General features: G+C 46.5%; 1 protein-coding gene across 1 annotated transcript in view; it reads left to right on the forward strand.

Annotated features, from left to right (window-relative positions):
• Positions 1-220: 220 nt before the first annotated feature.
• TRIP4 (thyroid hormone receptor interactor 4) overlaps positions 221-17,947 on the forward strand; it is a 37,074-nt gene continuing 19,347 nt past the window's right edge. Inside the window, exons 1-11 of the mRNA XM_015818452.1 lie at positions 221-335; positions 979-1,145; positions 1,645-1,781; positions 2,358-2,585; positions 3,713-3,791; positions 5,063-5,192; positions 7,409-7,624; positions 9,165-9,288; positions 10,676-10,863; positions 14,642-14,766; positions 16,999-17,090. Of these exons, the coding sequence (XP_015673938.1) occupies positions 244-335; positions 979-1,145; positions 1,645-1,781; positions 2,358-2,585; positions 3,713-3,791; positions 5,063-5,192; positions 7,409-7,624; positions 9,165-9,288; positions 10,676-10,863; positions 14,642-14,766; positions 16,999-17,090 (1,578 nt within the window). The 5' untranslated portion in view covers positions 221-243. The remainder of the gene's footprint in view (positions 336-978; positions 1,146-1,644; positions 1,782-2,357; positions 2,586-3,712; positions 3,792-5,062; positions 5,193-7,408; positions 7,625-9,164; positions 9,289-10,675; positions 10,864-14,641; positions 14,767-16,998; positions 17,091-17,947) is intronic.

A 17,947-nucleotide genomic window follows, 5' to 3' on the forward strand; every position in this document is an offset into this window, starting at 1 on the left:
TCTGGGAGTTGAAGTCCACAAGTCTTAAAGTGGCCACGTTAGAGCACCCCTGCTCTAACCTCGAGGTCGCTGTGCTGTAGTTAGACGGGATCAGCACCGGAACTAGAAATACGCGGCCACCGTTGCCCAGCCGGCGCCTCTGTGCGGTGCACCGAGGCGAAGCCTGGCCGGCTTTTCGTGTCTTTGTGTGTGCACCCGCTTTCTTCTTCCCCCGTCATGAAGGCGTCGCTGTCAGAAGCGGAGATGGCGGCGGCAGCGGGGGCGGCCCTCGTGTCGTGGTGCATGGGGCAGCTGCGCGGCACTTTTGGGCTGGATGTCAGCGAGGAGATTATCCAGTGAGCTGGGAAGCCGGGGACAAAGGGGAAGCGGGGCAGAGCCACCGTCCCCCGCTATATCCTCTCGTCACGGGCTACCCTCCCCGCTTGCCTCGGGACGGGGGCCCGGGGGGATGGCCCTCCGGCCTGCCCCCTTGCCGTTTGGCTTCCTTTGGCCCCGGCAGGGCAAGAACGCCAGTTGCCATACCGAGGGTATTGCTTTGCCCCTTGGGCAACAGGCAGAAGTTCAACAGGTGCGGGGCATGGAAGAAGCCGGCCCGGCCTTTTAACCCAGTGAGGGGACAGCCTTGGGTAATTGTGCCTGGGTCTGTGAGAATGACCACTGCATTCATGCAATGCCTTATTGTGTGATTGTGGGCATTTGCAAGTAAACGTAACAATGATCATTACAATAATAAGAGATCCTGGTAACAAAGTCAAGGCCAGGGGTAGGCAACCTTGGCTCTTTTATGATTCGTGGACTTCAACCCCCAGAATTCCTGAGCCAGCATGGCTGGCTCAGGAATTCTGGGAGTTGAAGTCCACGAGTCATAAAAGAGCCAAGGTTGACTACCCCTGGTCTAGGCCAATGCTTCTCAATCTTGAATCCCCCCCAGAATGTATTTTCATAGGCACCTATACATAATCCTCTGTATATTTTTAGATATATTTTGTCTATCGAGGATGAGGAAGAGATTCGGGAGTATGTCGCCGACTTGATCCAAGGGAGAGATGGCCAGAAGAAGTTCTTCATAGATGAGCTTGTAGCAAGGTGGAAACAATCCCTTTCTACAACTTTGGATCCTTTGCCGCTGCATCAGAAAAAAGATGGTGAGTGGGAGCAGAAAATGAGATTTAAAAAAATGTGTTCAGGAATAAAGAGAATGTTAACAAATCATTGTTAAATTGTCAACTTTAATAAATACTACTATAATAGCATTAGCAACAATGATAACAGTAACAACAACAGAGACAACTCAAGGCTAGTCTTGCTGGTGGCTGACCATCCAGTGCTGGGTAACACTCTTGCCACTAGCCACCTCACCTTCAGGACTGGGAATGGCATGGAGTTCTACAGAGACCCCAAAAGATGAATTGACCCCAATCAACCTCCCATCATTTATTGATGATCTATTGACCTCCAGATATTTACTGCTCCCCTTTTGACCCCCAGGCGTTTATCAATCCTTTGGATTGTCCCATTGATCCTTGGGGAGGGGGGGGACTTGATATTAACCATTTGGGGAAACCAAGATTTAGATATTTGCAGAAGGGCGAGGAAAAACTCTGGACCAAGAACAGTTTCTGCTATATTTTTCCTGTTCTTTAGATATTTTGGATACACCTCGGCCAGGAGACCAGACAAAGAGAGGAAGGCATAAAGGGAGAAATAAACAGGAAGCACCCATTTATGTTGAAGCCTGTCAGCCTGTAGAGAAAGTAAAAACACCGCTTGATTTAGCCAAGGTAGGTGCGTTTGGTGTCTACTGTTATTAGAACACATTCATTTGGGAGTCCTTTTTTTATGCAATTGATTATAATTATTTCACTTAGTGCTTTTAAAGGGGCCACTGCACTTCATGGTGCATAATAAGGCCTCACTTAATCCAAATACCACAAAACCCTGGATGGATGAGTAGTTAAAATTGTTTTTAATAAATATAAAATAATGTTTACCCATTATTTTGCTGTGAAAATAATGCATATCTTTCAGGAAAATGGGGAACCAATTTCAATTCAGGAGGTTATCTATCTATGTCTGTCTGTCTGTCTGTCTATCTATGTCTGTCTGTCTGTCTATGTCTATCTATCCTGTCTGTCTGGCTATCTCTGTCTGTCTGTCTGTCTATCTATCTCTGTCTGTCTGTCTGTCTATCCATCTATATCTCTGTCTGTCTGTCTGTCTGTCTGTCTGTCTGTCTATCTATCTATCTATCTATCTATCTATCTATCTACACACACATATTGTCTGTGATAGTGCATCTGGTCTCTGGTGTGTTTTCCTCTCTTCATTTTATCCCTCTTTCTCCGCCATAATAACAGGCCCAGGAGATCCCCAGAGGCAGCAGCTCCTCTTCCTCCAAGAAGAAGGCAAAATACGTTAATTTGTACACGAAGGAAGGCCAGGACAAGCTGGCTGTCATGCTCCCAGGGCGCCATTCCTGTGAATGCTTGGCCCAGAAGCACAAGCTCATCAACAACTGTTTGACGTGCGGGCGGATCGTTTGTGAACAAGAGGGGTCTGGGCCTTGCCTATTCTGTGGAACTCTGGTATGCTAAAATTCCCTGTAGGTTTTTATATATATATATATATATATATATATATATATACACACAAGGCTGTTGTTTTAAGGATAAACCTCTTTGAAAGATTACATTTTAGGTTATATTTTAAATACACATTTAACACTAAGAAGAAAGAAATTACCTCTTTATAACTCCAAATCTCCTTTGCCTACAGCACAGAAGCTCCCACTGTAACATAGCAGTCATATATGCTGGTAAAAAATAGAGAAATGTATTCCTAACTAGAGAGGCCACATACACTGAGTTATAACACAGTCAGGAAATGTGTCTAGGACAGTGATGGCGAACCTTTTAGAGACCGAGTGCCCAAACCGCAACCCAAAAACCACTTATTTATCGCAAAGTGCCAGGGCCGCATCAGCATTGTGGTGCCCTCATGGGGGGGCAGGGAGGCACCTCTGAGTGCCGCCTCTGGCACGCAAAACCCGGGGGCGCAAAAATGGGCCACCGTGCTGCAAGCACAAAAACGGCCATGCCATGGGGTGCAGATACAAGGCGCTGCACCATGCAAGAACGGGGCAGGGCTAGTGAGTATCACGCAGGTCCTAGCCCCGCCCCATTTGCAGCATGTGTGTGCTCGTGGCCCCATGCACGCATGCATGCATGTAAAATGCTTCCCCCTCCCTTTTCTTCCAGTCCACCAATCAACAATGGTTGGTGACCTCTGCTCCACCATCTCTACTCGAGCTTGCTAGTCGGCCGCTTCACCTCCTTTGTGCTGGGCGGGGCTCCTGCTCCGGGCGGCAGTGGTGGCCTGATGCACCTGCTGCTGGCGGTGGTGGCACGTGTGCCAAAGAGAGGGCTCTGAGTGCTGCTTCTGGCATGTGTGCCATAGGTTCGCCACCACTGGTCTAGGACGAAACCACAGACCATTAAAAGGCAGTGAAGCCTTACCTTGGTGCTTTGTGGTTTTTAATCTGCTTCATTTTAATTAAAAACGTGTTCACATCAAATGGAGATGAAGGTACAGTTTTGAGAGCCATCTTAATAGCGGATAAATTATGCACGGATAACAATGAGCAAAGGTGTTTCCCACTGTACATGCAGTTGGAAGACTTAAGTTCAGTCTGCTGTTTCTTCTCCTCTTGTAGGTGTGCACCAAAGAAGAGCAGGATGTCTTGCAGCGGGATTCCAATAAGAGTCAAAAGCTGTTAAAGAAGCTGTTGGGAGGTTGGTATTTTTTGAAGGACAATTGACGTTGCTTATGGGAAGCTGGCAAGGAAGGTTGCAAATCACGATCACGTGATGAGGGGACCCTGCAGTGGTCAAAAATCTGGGCTGATTGTCTAGCTCAGTGATGGTGAACCTTTTAGAGACCAAGTGCCCAAAAACCACCACCACCACCCCCGTTCCCGCTCCACCCTACCCACTGGGCCACCCACCATCTCCACGGCCTGCCACAGATCACCCAGGCAGCCCAGCAGCGCCATGGCAGCCATGCCCTCCGCCCATGCCCCGCAGCATCATCTGCGCGCGATGGGGCACAAGGGCAGAGTCTTGTCCCCGCTGCCCGGCTACCATGTCCTTGGCTGCGCTGCTTCGCATGGGCTGCGCCCAGGGGCGACTCTCCGGGGGAGTTGCTGGTGAGGAGGGGGCCATGGGAGGAGGCGGCTGGGGAGACGGTGCGTGTGCCCACAGAGAAGGCTCTGAGTGCTGCCTCTGGCACCCGTGCCATGGGTTTGCCACCACTGCTCTAGCTGCACGTGTTTTTTAAAAAACATGAACAATGATAGAACATAAATATAGAGGTGTACATTTCCCTCTTTTAAGAAGTGCATCAACAGTACTCTTGGCACGATTTATTCTTATTTTGTATTATAATCCTTTTGTTTTAATTAGTAAACCAAAGGTATATTTTGCAAAAACGTTATCTATGAATAGACAGATATTTGAACAGTCAGGCAGTCCTCAACGACCACAATGGAGCCCGAAATTTCTGCTGCTAGGTGAGACATTTGTTAAGTGAATTTTGCCCCGTTTTATGAGCTTTCCTGTTACTGTTAAGTGGATCACTGCAGTTGTTAAGTTAGTAACACGGCTGTTGAGTGAATCTGGCTTCCCCATCGACTTTGCTTGTGAGAAGGTCGCCAAAGGGGGATGATCACATGACCCCAGGACACTGCGACCGTCATCAATACGAGTCTGTTGCCAAGCGGCTGGATTTTGATCACGTGACCCATGGGGATGCTGCAAAGGGTCGTAAGTGTGAAAAACGGTCCCAAGTCATTTTTTCCAGGGCGGTTGTGACTTTGCTCACTAAATGAGCTGTTGTAAGTCAAGGACTATCTATAATGCCAGAATCTCCACTATATCGTTGTTTATAAAAGTTAAGAACAAAACACCCCCCTAAAAGTAGTAAAGGTAAACATTTAATGTCAGGCTTCCCTCTCCTTTGTATTAAATTGAGCTTTTCTTGGGGCTGGGGGGGGGCGTTCCCTCAGGTGCAGAAAATATTGGAAAGGTGGACATAAATGACAAAGACGTGTTCCAACTTCGGGAAGCTCGACTTAAGTCAGGTCTGGAGATGGCCGTGAAGCACAAAGACAAACTGCTGGAGTATGACAAAACCAGGTATGTGTCCGAGTAACGTAGAACAGGGCTTTTCAACCAGTGGTACGGGTACCCCCTGTGGTACATTGGCACCTGGCAGGTGGTACGCAACCATCCTAGAAAAGTGGTAGCGGGGGAGGGGAATGAGCTGAACCAGTGGCAGCACCACACAAGCCTGAGCGAGAGACGGCTGGAGCTGCAGGGATGTCAGGGCTCAGCAGAAGCGCCAGGATCAGCGCCAGGCTCCAGCTGGAGCTCGGCGCTGATCCTGGTGCTTCTGCTGAGCCCAGAAGAAGCGCCGATCAGCTAGAATGTTGCAGCATCTCCAGGGTCTTGTGATTTACATTCAGATGCATGGCAACTGATTCATATTTATGACGGTCACAGTGTCCCAGGGTCATGTGAACTGACCAAAACCTGCTGCAACCACCCAGCAGACGGGGGGAATAAAAACCAAACACCCCCCCACCCCACCCCCACTGCCAATCCTCAACAGAAATGCTCACAACAATGGAAACCTCGGACAGGAGGAAGAGCACCGCCGGGCGGGCAGGCAGGTGTCTTGCTCGGCTGTGGCTTGGGGGGCACTTTTTTCAGTGCCATTGTAACTTCGATCAGTCACTAAGTGAACTGTTGTAAGTCGAGGACTACCTGTACTTTATCACTTTTTTCCTTTTTTGGGGGGGGGTCATCAAGTTTTTGACACCTTGCTAGGCGACTGGTGGTACTCGGATACTGCCGTATCCTATAGTGGTACAATGGGTGAAAAGGTTGAAAAGCCCTGACGTAGAAAAGGAGGAATAGACTAACTTTCCCCAGCTGAGGGCTCCCAAAATGTATTGGATTTTTTTTTTTAACAATATTTTATTGAGTTTATAGAGATAAGGAAAAAATAGAAACAATACGGGTATGGTACATTCCAAAATGTATTGGATTTTGACACCCCGATTTCCTACCTAGCCCAGGGGTCCTCAACCTTGGCAACTTTAAGACTTGTGGACTTCAACTCCCAGAATTCCTCAGCCAGCTTTGCTGGCTGAGGAATTCTGGGAGTTGAAGTCCACAAGTCTTAAAGTTGCCAAGGTTGAGGACCCCTGACCTAGCCTGTACAATTGAGGTGCCTGGCGGGCACCAAGTCAGTGTTCACAGCTGTGCTGGAAAGAATCACACCTGCAGTTTACACCCTTGGCCACTGAGCCTTGCTCTTGTGCTTTCTATTAAAAGCAGCCACACAGGCTTCAGCTTTAAGTCAGCAGGTCGCCTTTAATGGAAAACCTGAAGTTGCTTTCCTGAAGAGAGGGGGGAAAAAACCCGCTGGGCAGATCATTAACAGTGAGAATCTCTGCTGGCTGGACTTGCCTTTTGACAGGAGAACGCCAAGTGGGTGATGCAGTTTGATAGAAGGGCCTGGGCGCCTGGACTAAGAAAAATGCTTCTTTCTGTAGCCCCAGGCTGCTTATACTGTCCATTATGGGTAAAATCCTACTGTACTTCGATTAATTTTAACTTGGAACAGGAAAACAAACAGTGGGTGGTTAAGGCACCAAGCTAGAAACCAGGAGGCGGTGAGTTCTAGTCCCGCCTTAGGCATGAAAAACAGCTGGGTGACTTTGCGCCAGTCCCCCCCCTCTCTCTCTCAGCCGACCCCACCTGACAGGTGGGGGAAATAGCAGGAGAAAGAAGTATTATATATGTTCGCCACCTTGAATTTTTTATAACAATAAGGCCAGGATATAAATAAATAGGTTTGGCTAAGTTCATCATGGAGGACTCCATTGAAAAGTTGGAGAGCCCTCATGTATCAAATATGCGTTTGAAGTACCCATGGTTTATTAAAAGAACACCTATTTTATATCGTGAAGGGGGTCCCAATTTTCATTTTGGTTACAGGGATTGAATGACAAATGATTGGAAACACCCCTGGGTGATGCTGCCATTCAGAAGACTGTAGAGGCCTCTGGGCCAATAGTCTGGATTGATATAAGACTGCTTCCCAAATGCTGAGAGCGTACCCCGGTCCGTGGACCAGTACTGGGCCACGGCATGCCAGCAACCAGTCCACACAAACAAGCAAAGCTCCATCCGTGGGATGCAGGCAGCACACAAAACCACGCACTCTCTGGTCCGTGGAAAAACCTCTCCGCGGAACCGGTCCCTGGTGCCCAAAAGGTTTGGGGGGCCTCTGCCGTAGTGGATGGTAGTAACGGTGCCACTCCTCTTCCATTCTGTTCCCACAGTGTGCGACGAACTCAGGTAATTGACGACGAGTCTGATTACTTTGCTACCGACTCCAACCAGTGGCTGTCCAAGCAGGAGAGGCAGGTGCTGGAGAAGAGAGCGAAGGAGCTGTACGAACTGCGGCACGCCTCGCGGCTGTCCAGGAAGGTCACCATCGACTTTGCGGGTCGGCAGGTCCGCGAAGAAAATGACAACATGGCGGACTATCACAGCAAGTGAGGATCCTGGGGCAGTGGGGGGGTGGGAGGTCGACTCAAGGTCACGATTGGGACAGGCGAGTCCTTCTGGAAAGGGTGGGTGTGCTTTGGGTGGGAGTGGATCTGTTGGGAAGGGCTTAGAGTTTTTCTCTGTTCCTCCATTCATTCATTCATTCATTCATTCATTCATGGAGCCTTGTTTAAGCATCCCTGAAAGGGTCTTCTATGAATGACTGAAAGGAAGGACTTGTGCCCCTTCAAATACAGGTAGTCCTCGACTTACAGTCATTCATTTAGTGACAATGGCACTGAAAAAAAAGAAACGTGGTCATTTTTCACACCATCCTTGCAGCATCCCCATGGTTATATGATCTAAACCAGTGGTGGCGAACCTATGTCACGCGTGCCAGAGGCGGCACTCAGAGCCCTCTCTGTGGGCACGTGCGCCATGCCCCAGAGATGGCAACCGTCCCTCTTCAACTAGCCGCCCGCTAATTCATCAAGGTCCCATGTGGCCAGATGCATCCCAGCACGACTGGTTTCCCTCCCCACCCCACCCTGCCTCACCTCACCCCACAGGACGAGCCTCCTGCCCACTGCCCACCTGCCAGACACCCCCTGGATCTCCCCCAACCCTGCCCGGCCCCCACAGGCATCCCTCCCCACAAGCAACATCGAGGTGACCACGCCCACCTTGGCCACACCCACCCAGTCTGCCATGACTACCACAGCCACGCCCATCCAGTGGGCCACTCCCACCTGGCACCCGGTGATAAATAAGTGGGTTTTGGGTTGCAGTTTGGGCACTCGGTCTCTAAAAGGTTCGCCATCACTGATCTAAACTCTTGGCAACCGAATTCATATTTATGACGGTTGCAGTGTCCCAGAATCACGTGATTACCATTTGTAATCTTCCTCGCTGGCTTCCAACCAGCAGAGTCAATGGAGGAAGCCAGATGTGCTTAACAGCCTCACAACCGCAGCGATTCACTTAACTGTGGCAAGAAAATGGGGCAAAATTCACTTCCCTATCTTGCTTAGCAAAAGAGATTTTGGACTCTGTTGTGCTAAGCTATTTTTCTGCATCTCTCCCTGCTGGGCTGGGTCAGTAGAGACTAATATTTCAGCCACAGATAGAAACCTTCGTAATTTACAGCAGGCTGATAACATCCTGTTGGTTCTGCAACCACACCGTGGGCTAATAAGCAGGCAGCGAAGACGATAGTCCCACCCTTGTAATAGGAAAAGATCAGCTGCCATGATGGATTTGTCTGTTTCATTAATTCATCCTGTTCTGCCGAATAGTAAGCTTCCCTAAAAGCTCCTGCGGGGGAACGGAAGAGCAGGCTCAAACCCTTAAGAGGGTTACTACTGACTTGCTAACCAGGGTAATTGAGGATGCTGTTAAATAATTGAGCAAATGCCTGCTCAGCATTTGCAGCTCATTAAGAACACAGGTCCACATTTGCCTGGGAAGGGCGTTTTCAGCCGTAGCTAGATGAGTGAAGAGAATATCTATCGTGGGAATCGGAGGAAAACTGGCTGGTTGTCCTTGCAGGTTGGATGAAACGGTTGAAGCCATCAGCAGCGGCACTCTGGTCAAGGCGAAGCAAAATCCAGACGGGAAACTCGAAGAATTGGGAGTCTTGGTGAACCCACACATTCTCCAGCCAGCTCCTGTCGTCAGTAATTTTTCTTTCTCTTCCTTCTTATGAACTGCCTCCCCACCCCCCAAATAATCTAATGCAGAGGTCCCCAACCTTTTGGGCACCAGGGACCGGTTCCTTGGAGAGAGGTTTTTCCGTGGACCGGAGAGTGCGTGGTTTTGTGTGCTGCCTGCATCTCACAGATGGGGCTTGGCTTGTTTGTGTGGACCGGTTACTGGCATGCCGCAGCCCAGTACTGATCCATGGACCGGGGGTTGGGGACCCCTGATCTAATGTCTGTCTTTTCAGGAATAGATTGTGGAGATTGTCGTCCTAGGGTTAGGATTTCTTTTTTTCCCCCCTCCATATAACTTTTCTTCTGACCCGTCGCTTTGGGCATCACCAAAGGCCAGATCCTGAAGTTGAAACTCAAGTACTTTGGCCACCTAATGAGAAGGAAGGACTCACTGGAGAAGAGCCTGATGCTGGGAAAGATGGAGGGCGAGAGAAGAAGGGGATGACAGAGAAGGAGGTGGCTGGATGGAGTCACTGAAGCAGGAGGCGTGAGCTTCAATGGACTCCAGAAGATGGTAGAGGACAGGAAGACCTGGAGGAACGTCGTCCATGGGGTCACGATGGGTTGGACACGACTTCGGAATTAACAACAACAACAAATCTGTCGGAAAGGCTGACAGATAATGCTACGCTAAAGCCAACTGAATAAACCTCAGTGTCTGGGTTCACGTAGTGGCAAGTTTTGCCCGTCACGTTTAGCAGAAAATAAGCAGATGGTGCTGAGTGTGAAACCGATCAGAAGATGCATTTCACCTTTGGACCTTCTCCTTTGCATTGTGGTGCAGGAAGCCCTGAGCTTGCAACCGTCCACTTAGTGACCATTCAGAGTTACGACGGCCCTGAATAAAAGTGGCTTACATCGTCATTTGACACCTTCTGACAAGCAAAGTCAGTGGGGAAAGCTAGATTCAATAATGACCTCATGGTTCCCTTAACACGTACAAGTGATTTGCTTAACAATGGTGGCCAAAAAAAGGAAAACCATTGTCTCACTTAACCGCTGTCTTGTTTGGCAATGGAAATTGTGGTGCTCACAAGTCACCGACTGCCTGTATAGTATTTCTAGTTTTTTTTTTCCTACAGTAGTTCAGCCAGAGAATACAAACCTAGATGAACTGGTATATGATTGCTGCATTGGCAACCAGTTTCTTGTTTTATAGCTAACGAGGTGCCTTTAAGTCCTCACAATAACTTACCTTTTGTTCCTTCTGCTCAGTTCAGTGACAGTAAGGAACGCCGGTGGCATTTAGGCCCAAGTCAACCCCCCCTCCCCCTTTCTATCCCTATCTTCCGTTGTACAATTCTGAGTATAAAAATGTCTTTTGTTCTCTTTTAAATTATATTGAAGTGGGTGGACCAAGCTGGCTTGCTCCCATACCGGAAAATGGACGTTTCTGCAGAGAGTGGGAGCCTCGCAGATTCAGAAAGAAATCGCTTACGAATTCAGGATCGAGAGATCCAGGAGATTTCAGACAACGGCTGGTGTCTGAGCCTGCATCAGCCTTGGGCCTCCTTGCTGGTCAAAGGGATCAAGAGGTAAACAGAGATCTGTCGCCAGGAGCACTTTGAGGTTGAGTTCATGTATTATTACACTAGATCCGTGGTGGCGAACCTATGGCACGCGTGCCACAGGTGGCACGCAGAGCCCTCTCTGCGGGCACGCGCACCGTCATCCCAGTCCTAGGCCTTCAGCTGGGTTTTATAAAAACTTTTCGCTTTAGGCCTCCGCCGCCGTTTGCCAAAACAAAAAAAGTTCAATCAATCAATTTCAACTTCTCGCGGGGAAAAAAAAGATCTCACAAAGTTGGAATTAATTGATTGAACTTTTTAGTCCCACCCAGTCTGCTGTTACCACCGCACCTACGCCCACCCAATGGGCCACGCACACCCGGCACCCGACGATACATGTGGGTTTTGGGTTGCAGTTTGGGCACTCGGTCTCTAAAAGGTTCGCCATCACTGCCCTAGATCATGGTTTGCTGCATCCAAGGTTTGTTTGAATAAGCTTCTGGGGCAGGCTTTGAACATTAAGCCATAAGTGTGGTTTATCAACTGTAATTGCCAGTGTCCTAGGGCACCCTAAGCATAAGCCAAAGAAATTGTTTTGTGGCATAACACGTGAACCTACTCAGGTGAGCTTTCTTTGGAGAAATTGGGGGGCTGTACTGAATACCAGCGGCATCTGCCCAGCATCGTGGTGTGAACAGAGGAATTCCACAATAGTCGCAAGCTGAATTTAACACGTTTTCCCCCCCACTGCCTTCTGCTGAAAATGGGCCATTTGTGTGACACCAGGTTTGCCCAGCTGCTATTGCAAATCAGGTTGACTGGCCTCACCTAAGTGGCGTTACCATTTTATAGGAGCGCAAGCTTTAGGGAAAACACGCTGGCGTTTCTTTAATTGGGGCTGCTGGTGTTATTTAATGAGCTCTAGCTGCTTTCTTTTCATGTTTGTGACATTCATGTGCTTCTCTTCCTCCCCCTGTGGCTTGTAAGCCCTGGGGATTGCCCTAACCTGTAAAAAATATCCTTTGGGGGCTTAATATGGCACAATGTTTTTTTTTCGCAGGGGGAGGCTGGAAAAATTGCCACATGGGAGTAGGTTTTTGATAGCCACCAGCAATCTTTTTTTTTGTTTTGTTTTCTGAGGATGTTCAAGAATTGATTCTACCTTTTTTATTCTGTTGGTTATTTTCCACAGAGCAGGATGCACCCTCCTCTTTAAATTACATTATCTTACTAATACTTCATACATAGAAGATGATCAGAATCAAATTTCTGGTAGAGGCTAATGATAGGTCCCCAAATTAGGACTAGCAACTTCGCTGCTAAGTGACACAGTCATTAAGCAAAACATCACATGTCTACAACATGAGGTGATCACGTGACCCCAGAACGCCGCAACGGGCGTAAACATCTGTGGGTTGCGAAGCCTCCAGATTGTAACCACTCAACCCTGGGGCCATTGTGGCCCAGTGCGAGGACCAATTGTAAAGTTATTTTTTCAGCGCCGTCATAAGTTCAAGCCGTCATTAAACAGGGCAGTCATTAACCAAAGACTACCTGTAGACAAAGGGCAGTCCAACCAGGGCAACTTCAAAACCTGTAGAGTTCAACTCCCAGAAATTCTACTGCTAGCCTGAACATTTTTTAACCCTTCTGATCAATTCACCAGGTGGTGCTGTTTTCCACCTCTCTAGTTGAAGGGGGGGAAAAACACCCTTGGGTGTGTGTTGAACACAGTTGCTGCATGTTCTAATGCTGCTTTCCCCCCAACCCTGGTGCTTTCTAATGCATTGAGTTATAATTCCCATCGCTTTTATATTGGGGTCGTAAGTGTAGCCATGCAACCCCTAGAGAGAGCAGAGATTTGTAAGGCTGGATGTCAACAAAAATCTAATGGACAATCAGCTGATCATTGGCCACACTCGCAGCAACAAGGACGAGGACCCACTGGGATATATTGGGGGAGATATTATTGGACCCAGAGGCTAGAGGTTTTGTTTTTTTCTTTCAAATGGCTGCTTTGTCATTAAATGAAATGTATTATGTTGGGCCCCTCCTCGCTGTCTTTCTTCCACAGTTACAAAATGATAAAAATGGCTTGGCTGTATTTAGTGTTCTAAGCTCCTTAGAGGAAAGGGCTTAATGCCAGCTGAGCAGCTACGTATAAGCAGAGTAACTCTTCCCTAGCTCCTTTCCCCCCAAAGAAAATGACCATGGTTGTAAGACAGTCCTTTCCTCCCTCCCCCACCCCCACCCCTTAGCCTAGATTCTCAGGCATTTTGAGACAACCTTCTTATTTTAGAGGTCAGTGGTTCGAAATGAAAAGCCCAACCATCCCATCAGTTTTGCATTGGTGGGGGGGAAAAAACCCATGCATTTAGAAGTACATTTGGACTCTGACTTTTATCTATTTTACAAATTAAGCCCTGGACTTTCCTCATTGTATTGGGTTTAGTGATACCCATACCCATTATATATTGGCTTTCTTGGTTGTCTCCTGACACCAGAAAGAACTCTAGGGAAAGAAAAAAAATCTTTCAAAGAACCCTTTTTTCCATATTAAAAAAAACGTTTCTCTTATTCCTTGGTAAATATGCAGGGATAAACCTCAGTTATTGTTGGAAAACTGGGAAGGTGTAAAACTGTATCTACCTGTTTGGAAGATCTCTGCTCTTTTCGGAGTCTCCTTGGTGGTCAAGCTTTTTAAGGACTCTCTGCCCTTTTGTTTCGGCCATTTCCTCTTCATTGGTTGAGGCTCATTCTGAGACTCAGATTGGCTTAGAGGTCCACCCAGGCTTTCATGTCGTGGTTTCCAAAGAAAATGTTCCTTGAGTGACATGTCAAAAAACCCACGGGATGATGGAATAGCTTAAAATTTTACTTAATGGGTTAAGGGGATTTTTAGAGATATTGATTGATTTAATATTTAGGACCTAGATTTATAATGGAAATGAAAATTAACTGTTAGATTACAGCTTTGAATTGTAATATGGAAATGGGTTTGTGACAGTGAAAGATATTTTATTAGCAAATGAGGAGCTACCAGGACAAGAAATAGAATATATTTGTGAAATAAAGTAAGAATGTAATTTTCGGAACAATATGGGTATTCTAGACACGATAATTATCTTTTAATGAAATGAGGGAAATTAGGGCTACCTGAAGTTTAAACATTATGGTTATTAAAGGCTAAACTGGAACATGGTAATTGGAATTAAGTAAAATTTAAAAAACAGGACTTTGATATGTATAAGTAAAATTTTATTGATAAACTAGCTGTACCCGGCCACGCGTTGCTATGGCTCAGTCTGGTAAAAGCATGTGTTGCTTTTACGTCCAACAGATGGCGCTGTTTTTTTTTTAAAAAAGCATGTTTTTACCTGTCACAGATGTGACATCTATATAATAGTAGGTATATAAAAACACACGCGTATTCGAATGCAACGTTGTGTCAAAATTTCAAAGCAATCGGTGAAGAACTTTCGGAGATTTAAGATTTTGAACAAACGAACATTTACATTTTTATTTATATAGATAGATGTATTGATTGATTGAGCTTTATCTAGAAATGAAATAACTTGAATATGATATAATAATTAAGGGAAATAGAGAGGGAACCTTTAATGATGTAACCTGAGATATACATGAATGATTTTGTTATTGGACTATTGATTACCCTATCACCACGCTGCTTCCTAATTACTTGGATGTAAACATTGAAAAATTAATAAAACTTGTTATAAAAAAAAGAGAGAGAAACCCACGGGGAGGTGGGCTCCGTTTCTGATCCTTCCCTTTTGTTCCACAGGGTGGAAGGCCGAATTTGGTACACATCCCACAGAGGCCGGCTATGGATAGCAGCCACCGCAAAAAGACCTACCCCCCAGGAAATCTCTGAGCTGGAGGCCACCTACAGAACATTGCTCCAGGAAGGTGAGCTTTATCCTTTTATCTTTGTTGGGGGTTTTTTTCCCCTGGAAGGCCAGAAGGAAAATGAAGAAAAAGTGGAAGTGGAATACTTTCTTCGGCCAAGTGATTAGAGCCGCAAGGTGCATTGCCCTTGGCAGTCCTTTTTGGACGGTTTAAGGGCATTCCTATGCACCTTCGGTTGTGCCCATGTGGTGATGGCTCTATAGAAACTCTAAGCCATATGTTGCTTCATTGCTCTTTATATAAAGACTCTAGACAGATTCTTATATAGCCGATATTGAAGAAATTTCCAGGCAGGGGATATGAATTTTATCTAAAGTTGCTACTTTCGGATAAGGATCCGAAAATATCCATTCAAGTTGCCCAATTTTGTGCTACCATTTGCACAACACGTCGCACCATTATTAAGGTCTGATATTTTTTTTTTAATATGATGTTTTATTTTGAGAATTTTGGATTATACTATATTGATTGTTTGGTGGTTTTATATCCTGTAAATACGGAAGTAAAATTGTTACTGTTGTTATACATTTTGATTATGTCTGGCCTTACGGCTGTAATAAACAGACTGATTGATAGAGCCACAAGGAATTTAACTCTGGTACCGAAGCACTCACTGTACATGCAAAGCAGCAGACAGGGTAATGATAGTAACAGTCCACATCTGCCTATCCTAGGTCCTTGGAAACGACTCGAGAGGTAGACAAAAATGCCTAATCCAGTCAGAACATCTGGCTGACTGCACACCGAACCATAATAAAAGGAGGAAGTAAAGAGAAAGGATAAATAATAATGTATGGCTTAATAGACATACACATTAGACAGAACTGTGAGAATTAGGTATTCCGCAGAGTGAGGGCACAAGAGGGGGAAAAAAACAGTCCCTGTGTCTAGTTGTCTTGGCATGCTATGCCTTATAGCAGGGGTTTTCAAACTTGGCCCTTTTATGACTTGTGGACTTCAACTCCCAGAATTCTTCAGCCAGCATGCCTGGCTGAGGAATTCTGGGAGTTGAAGTCCACAAGTCATAAAAAGGGCCAAGTTTGAAGACCCCTGCCCTATAGAACCGTCCCGAAGGAAGGAATTGAAACAGTTTGTGTCTGTTTTACATCTTTTTTATTATTTTTATTTACCTTTTTTGGTATGTTTTATGCTCATAGCTTGTAGGGCAAAGCGGCTTTGGAAAGACAGCGCTCAAAATGTTTCCATGAAAACCTTGTGCTTTTTTTCCTTGTGTGCCATTCTTTACGTCCGTGCTCTCTTGCCTTCTCCATTGTCGCGATGACATCACATTTCAGTTTGACTCTCCGATGTATGGAAAGGACCCCCCCCCCAAGGGAAAGAGTTTCAAAACAACCGAGCTTGCTTAGCTTGGATAAATAGGTGTCAAGAAATTGCTCTAAAGGGAAAGGAGATGTTGAGAGAAAGATAGCCACAGGGGCAGGAAGCCTGAAGGAAGAGAGAAAAGACACCATGTATGCGTTATTTATGAAAGTGTGACATTTATGTCATGTAAAACCGTGGATTATTTAACAATGAACGTTGACCTAAAATTGACTGCTGTTATGCAGTGTGTGAAACCACAAACCACTCTAGCAGGGTTGAAACTCGACACATATTTTCTGGCTTATTAGTTCACTGCATGACTCCAAATCTTGTTTCTTTGTGCATTACTATAGCCCAACAAACGATTTTTCCAGAGCCCCATTTTTTTTTTGCTAGCCTATTGATCCTGTCACCCTGTGTTTCTTATTTCTCAATTCCCCTCAAGTATGTATTGTGAGCTTCTCAAGACAGAAGCCTATCACCTACATCTGACCATCAGATTGCAGGAAATGGGTTCCACAGAGAGGGCTGTTTCTTAGCCCTGAAGAAGGTGTTAAGGGCCTGCAGGACACAACATTAACCTTTGAAGGGTCACCATAACCTGGGGGAGATTATTGTGTGGCTGGAAGGGTAACAGTTGAAACGTGGAAGTTCTCGGCTTAAGGTCCTGATGGAGAATTGCTTCCTGTGATGCAGCCATGAACTCCCTTCTCCACAAGTGTGTCTTGTCAGGCAGTGCTCCCTAAGAGGCCTGTGTTTGATCCAAACCATTAAATTAGCAGTTGAAAGTAGCATGGAGTGAGCGCACGCGAGGGCTGGCAAAGGCTAATCAGGACCATGTGGAGAACGGCAGAAACTCGAGGCACATGCGTGAGCTTGCCTTATAATTTTCTCTCCTGCTTACCGCAGATTTGGAATTTCCCCAGGATTATCCCTCCGGCTGTCTGCTCGGCTGCGTGGACTTGATTGACTGCCTGTCACAAGAGCAATTTCAGGAACAGGTGAATGAACAAAAAAAAAAAAAAACCAAACCCAACCCTACCCCTACTTGTTTTTTGGGAGGAGGTTTTGTTTTGTTTTGAGGGGTGGATTTTCCGGTGAATGAAGCTGAGTCGCTTTTGTCACTTGCTTTAAAAATAAGTGGCCTTTTTTGTTTCTCCCCAGTCCTCAAAAGAGTTGTAAAATCAATGCAGTTGAAGACAGCTGCATCCTGAAAGGACCTGAATGCAGAAAATGTAAAGATTGTTCTGCTAGGTCAGGGGTAGGCAAACCTTGGCTCTTTTACGACTCGTGGACTTCAACTCCCAGAATTCCTGAGTCAGCATGGCTCAGCTTGGAAACTCTCCCTTTTCCCTCAGTATGGCTGGCTCAGGAATTCTGGGAGTTGAAGTCCACGAGTCATAAAAGAGCCAAGGTTGCCTACCCCTGTGTTAGGTCCTTCTACCCCACTTCTCTGGGGAGCTGAGCGTTACATCTTTGCTCCTTTTCCCACAGTCTTGCTTTGATTGACAGGTCCGCTGAGTTCTTCCACCACCTATTTATTATTTACTTACTTACTTGCTTATTTATTAAATTTGTAGCCTCCCCCCCCATCTCACTATCAAGCAATTCTGGGTTGCTTAGTACGCCATAAATAACAGAATAATAACACTAACAATAGCACTTAGATCACAGTGCGTGGCAGCCTCCTCTAAGCGGTTTACAGAGTCGGCATATCGTCCTCCAACAATCTGAGTCCTCATTTTACCGACCTCGGAAGGACGGAAAGCTGAGCCAACCTTGAGCCGGTCAGGATCGAACTCCTGGCAGTGGGCAGAATCAGCCTGCAATGTTGCATTCTAACCAGTGTGCCACCATG

Source organism: Protobothrops mucrosquamatus, unplaced genomic scaffold, assembly GCF_001527695.2.
Source record: "Protobothrops mucrosquamatus isolate PMUCROS unplaced genomic scaffold, P.Mucros_1.0 scaffold741, whole genome shotgun sequence".
Taxonomy (NCBI): domain Eukaryota; kingdom Metazoa; phylum Chordata; class Lepidosauria; order Squamata; family Viperidae; genus Protobothrops; species Protobothrops mucrosquamatus.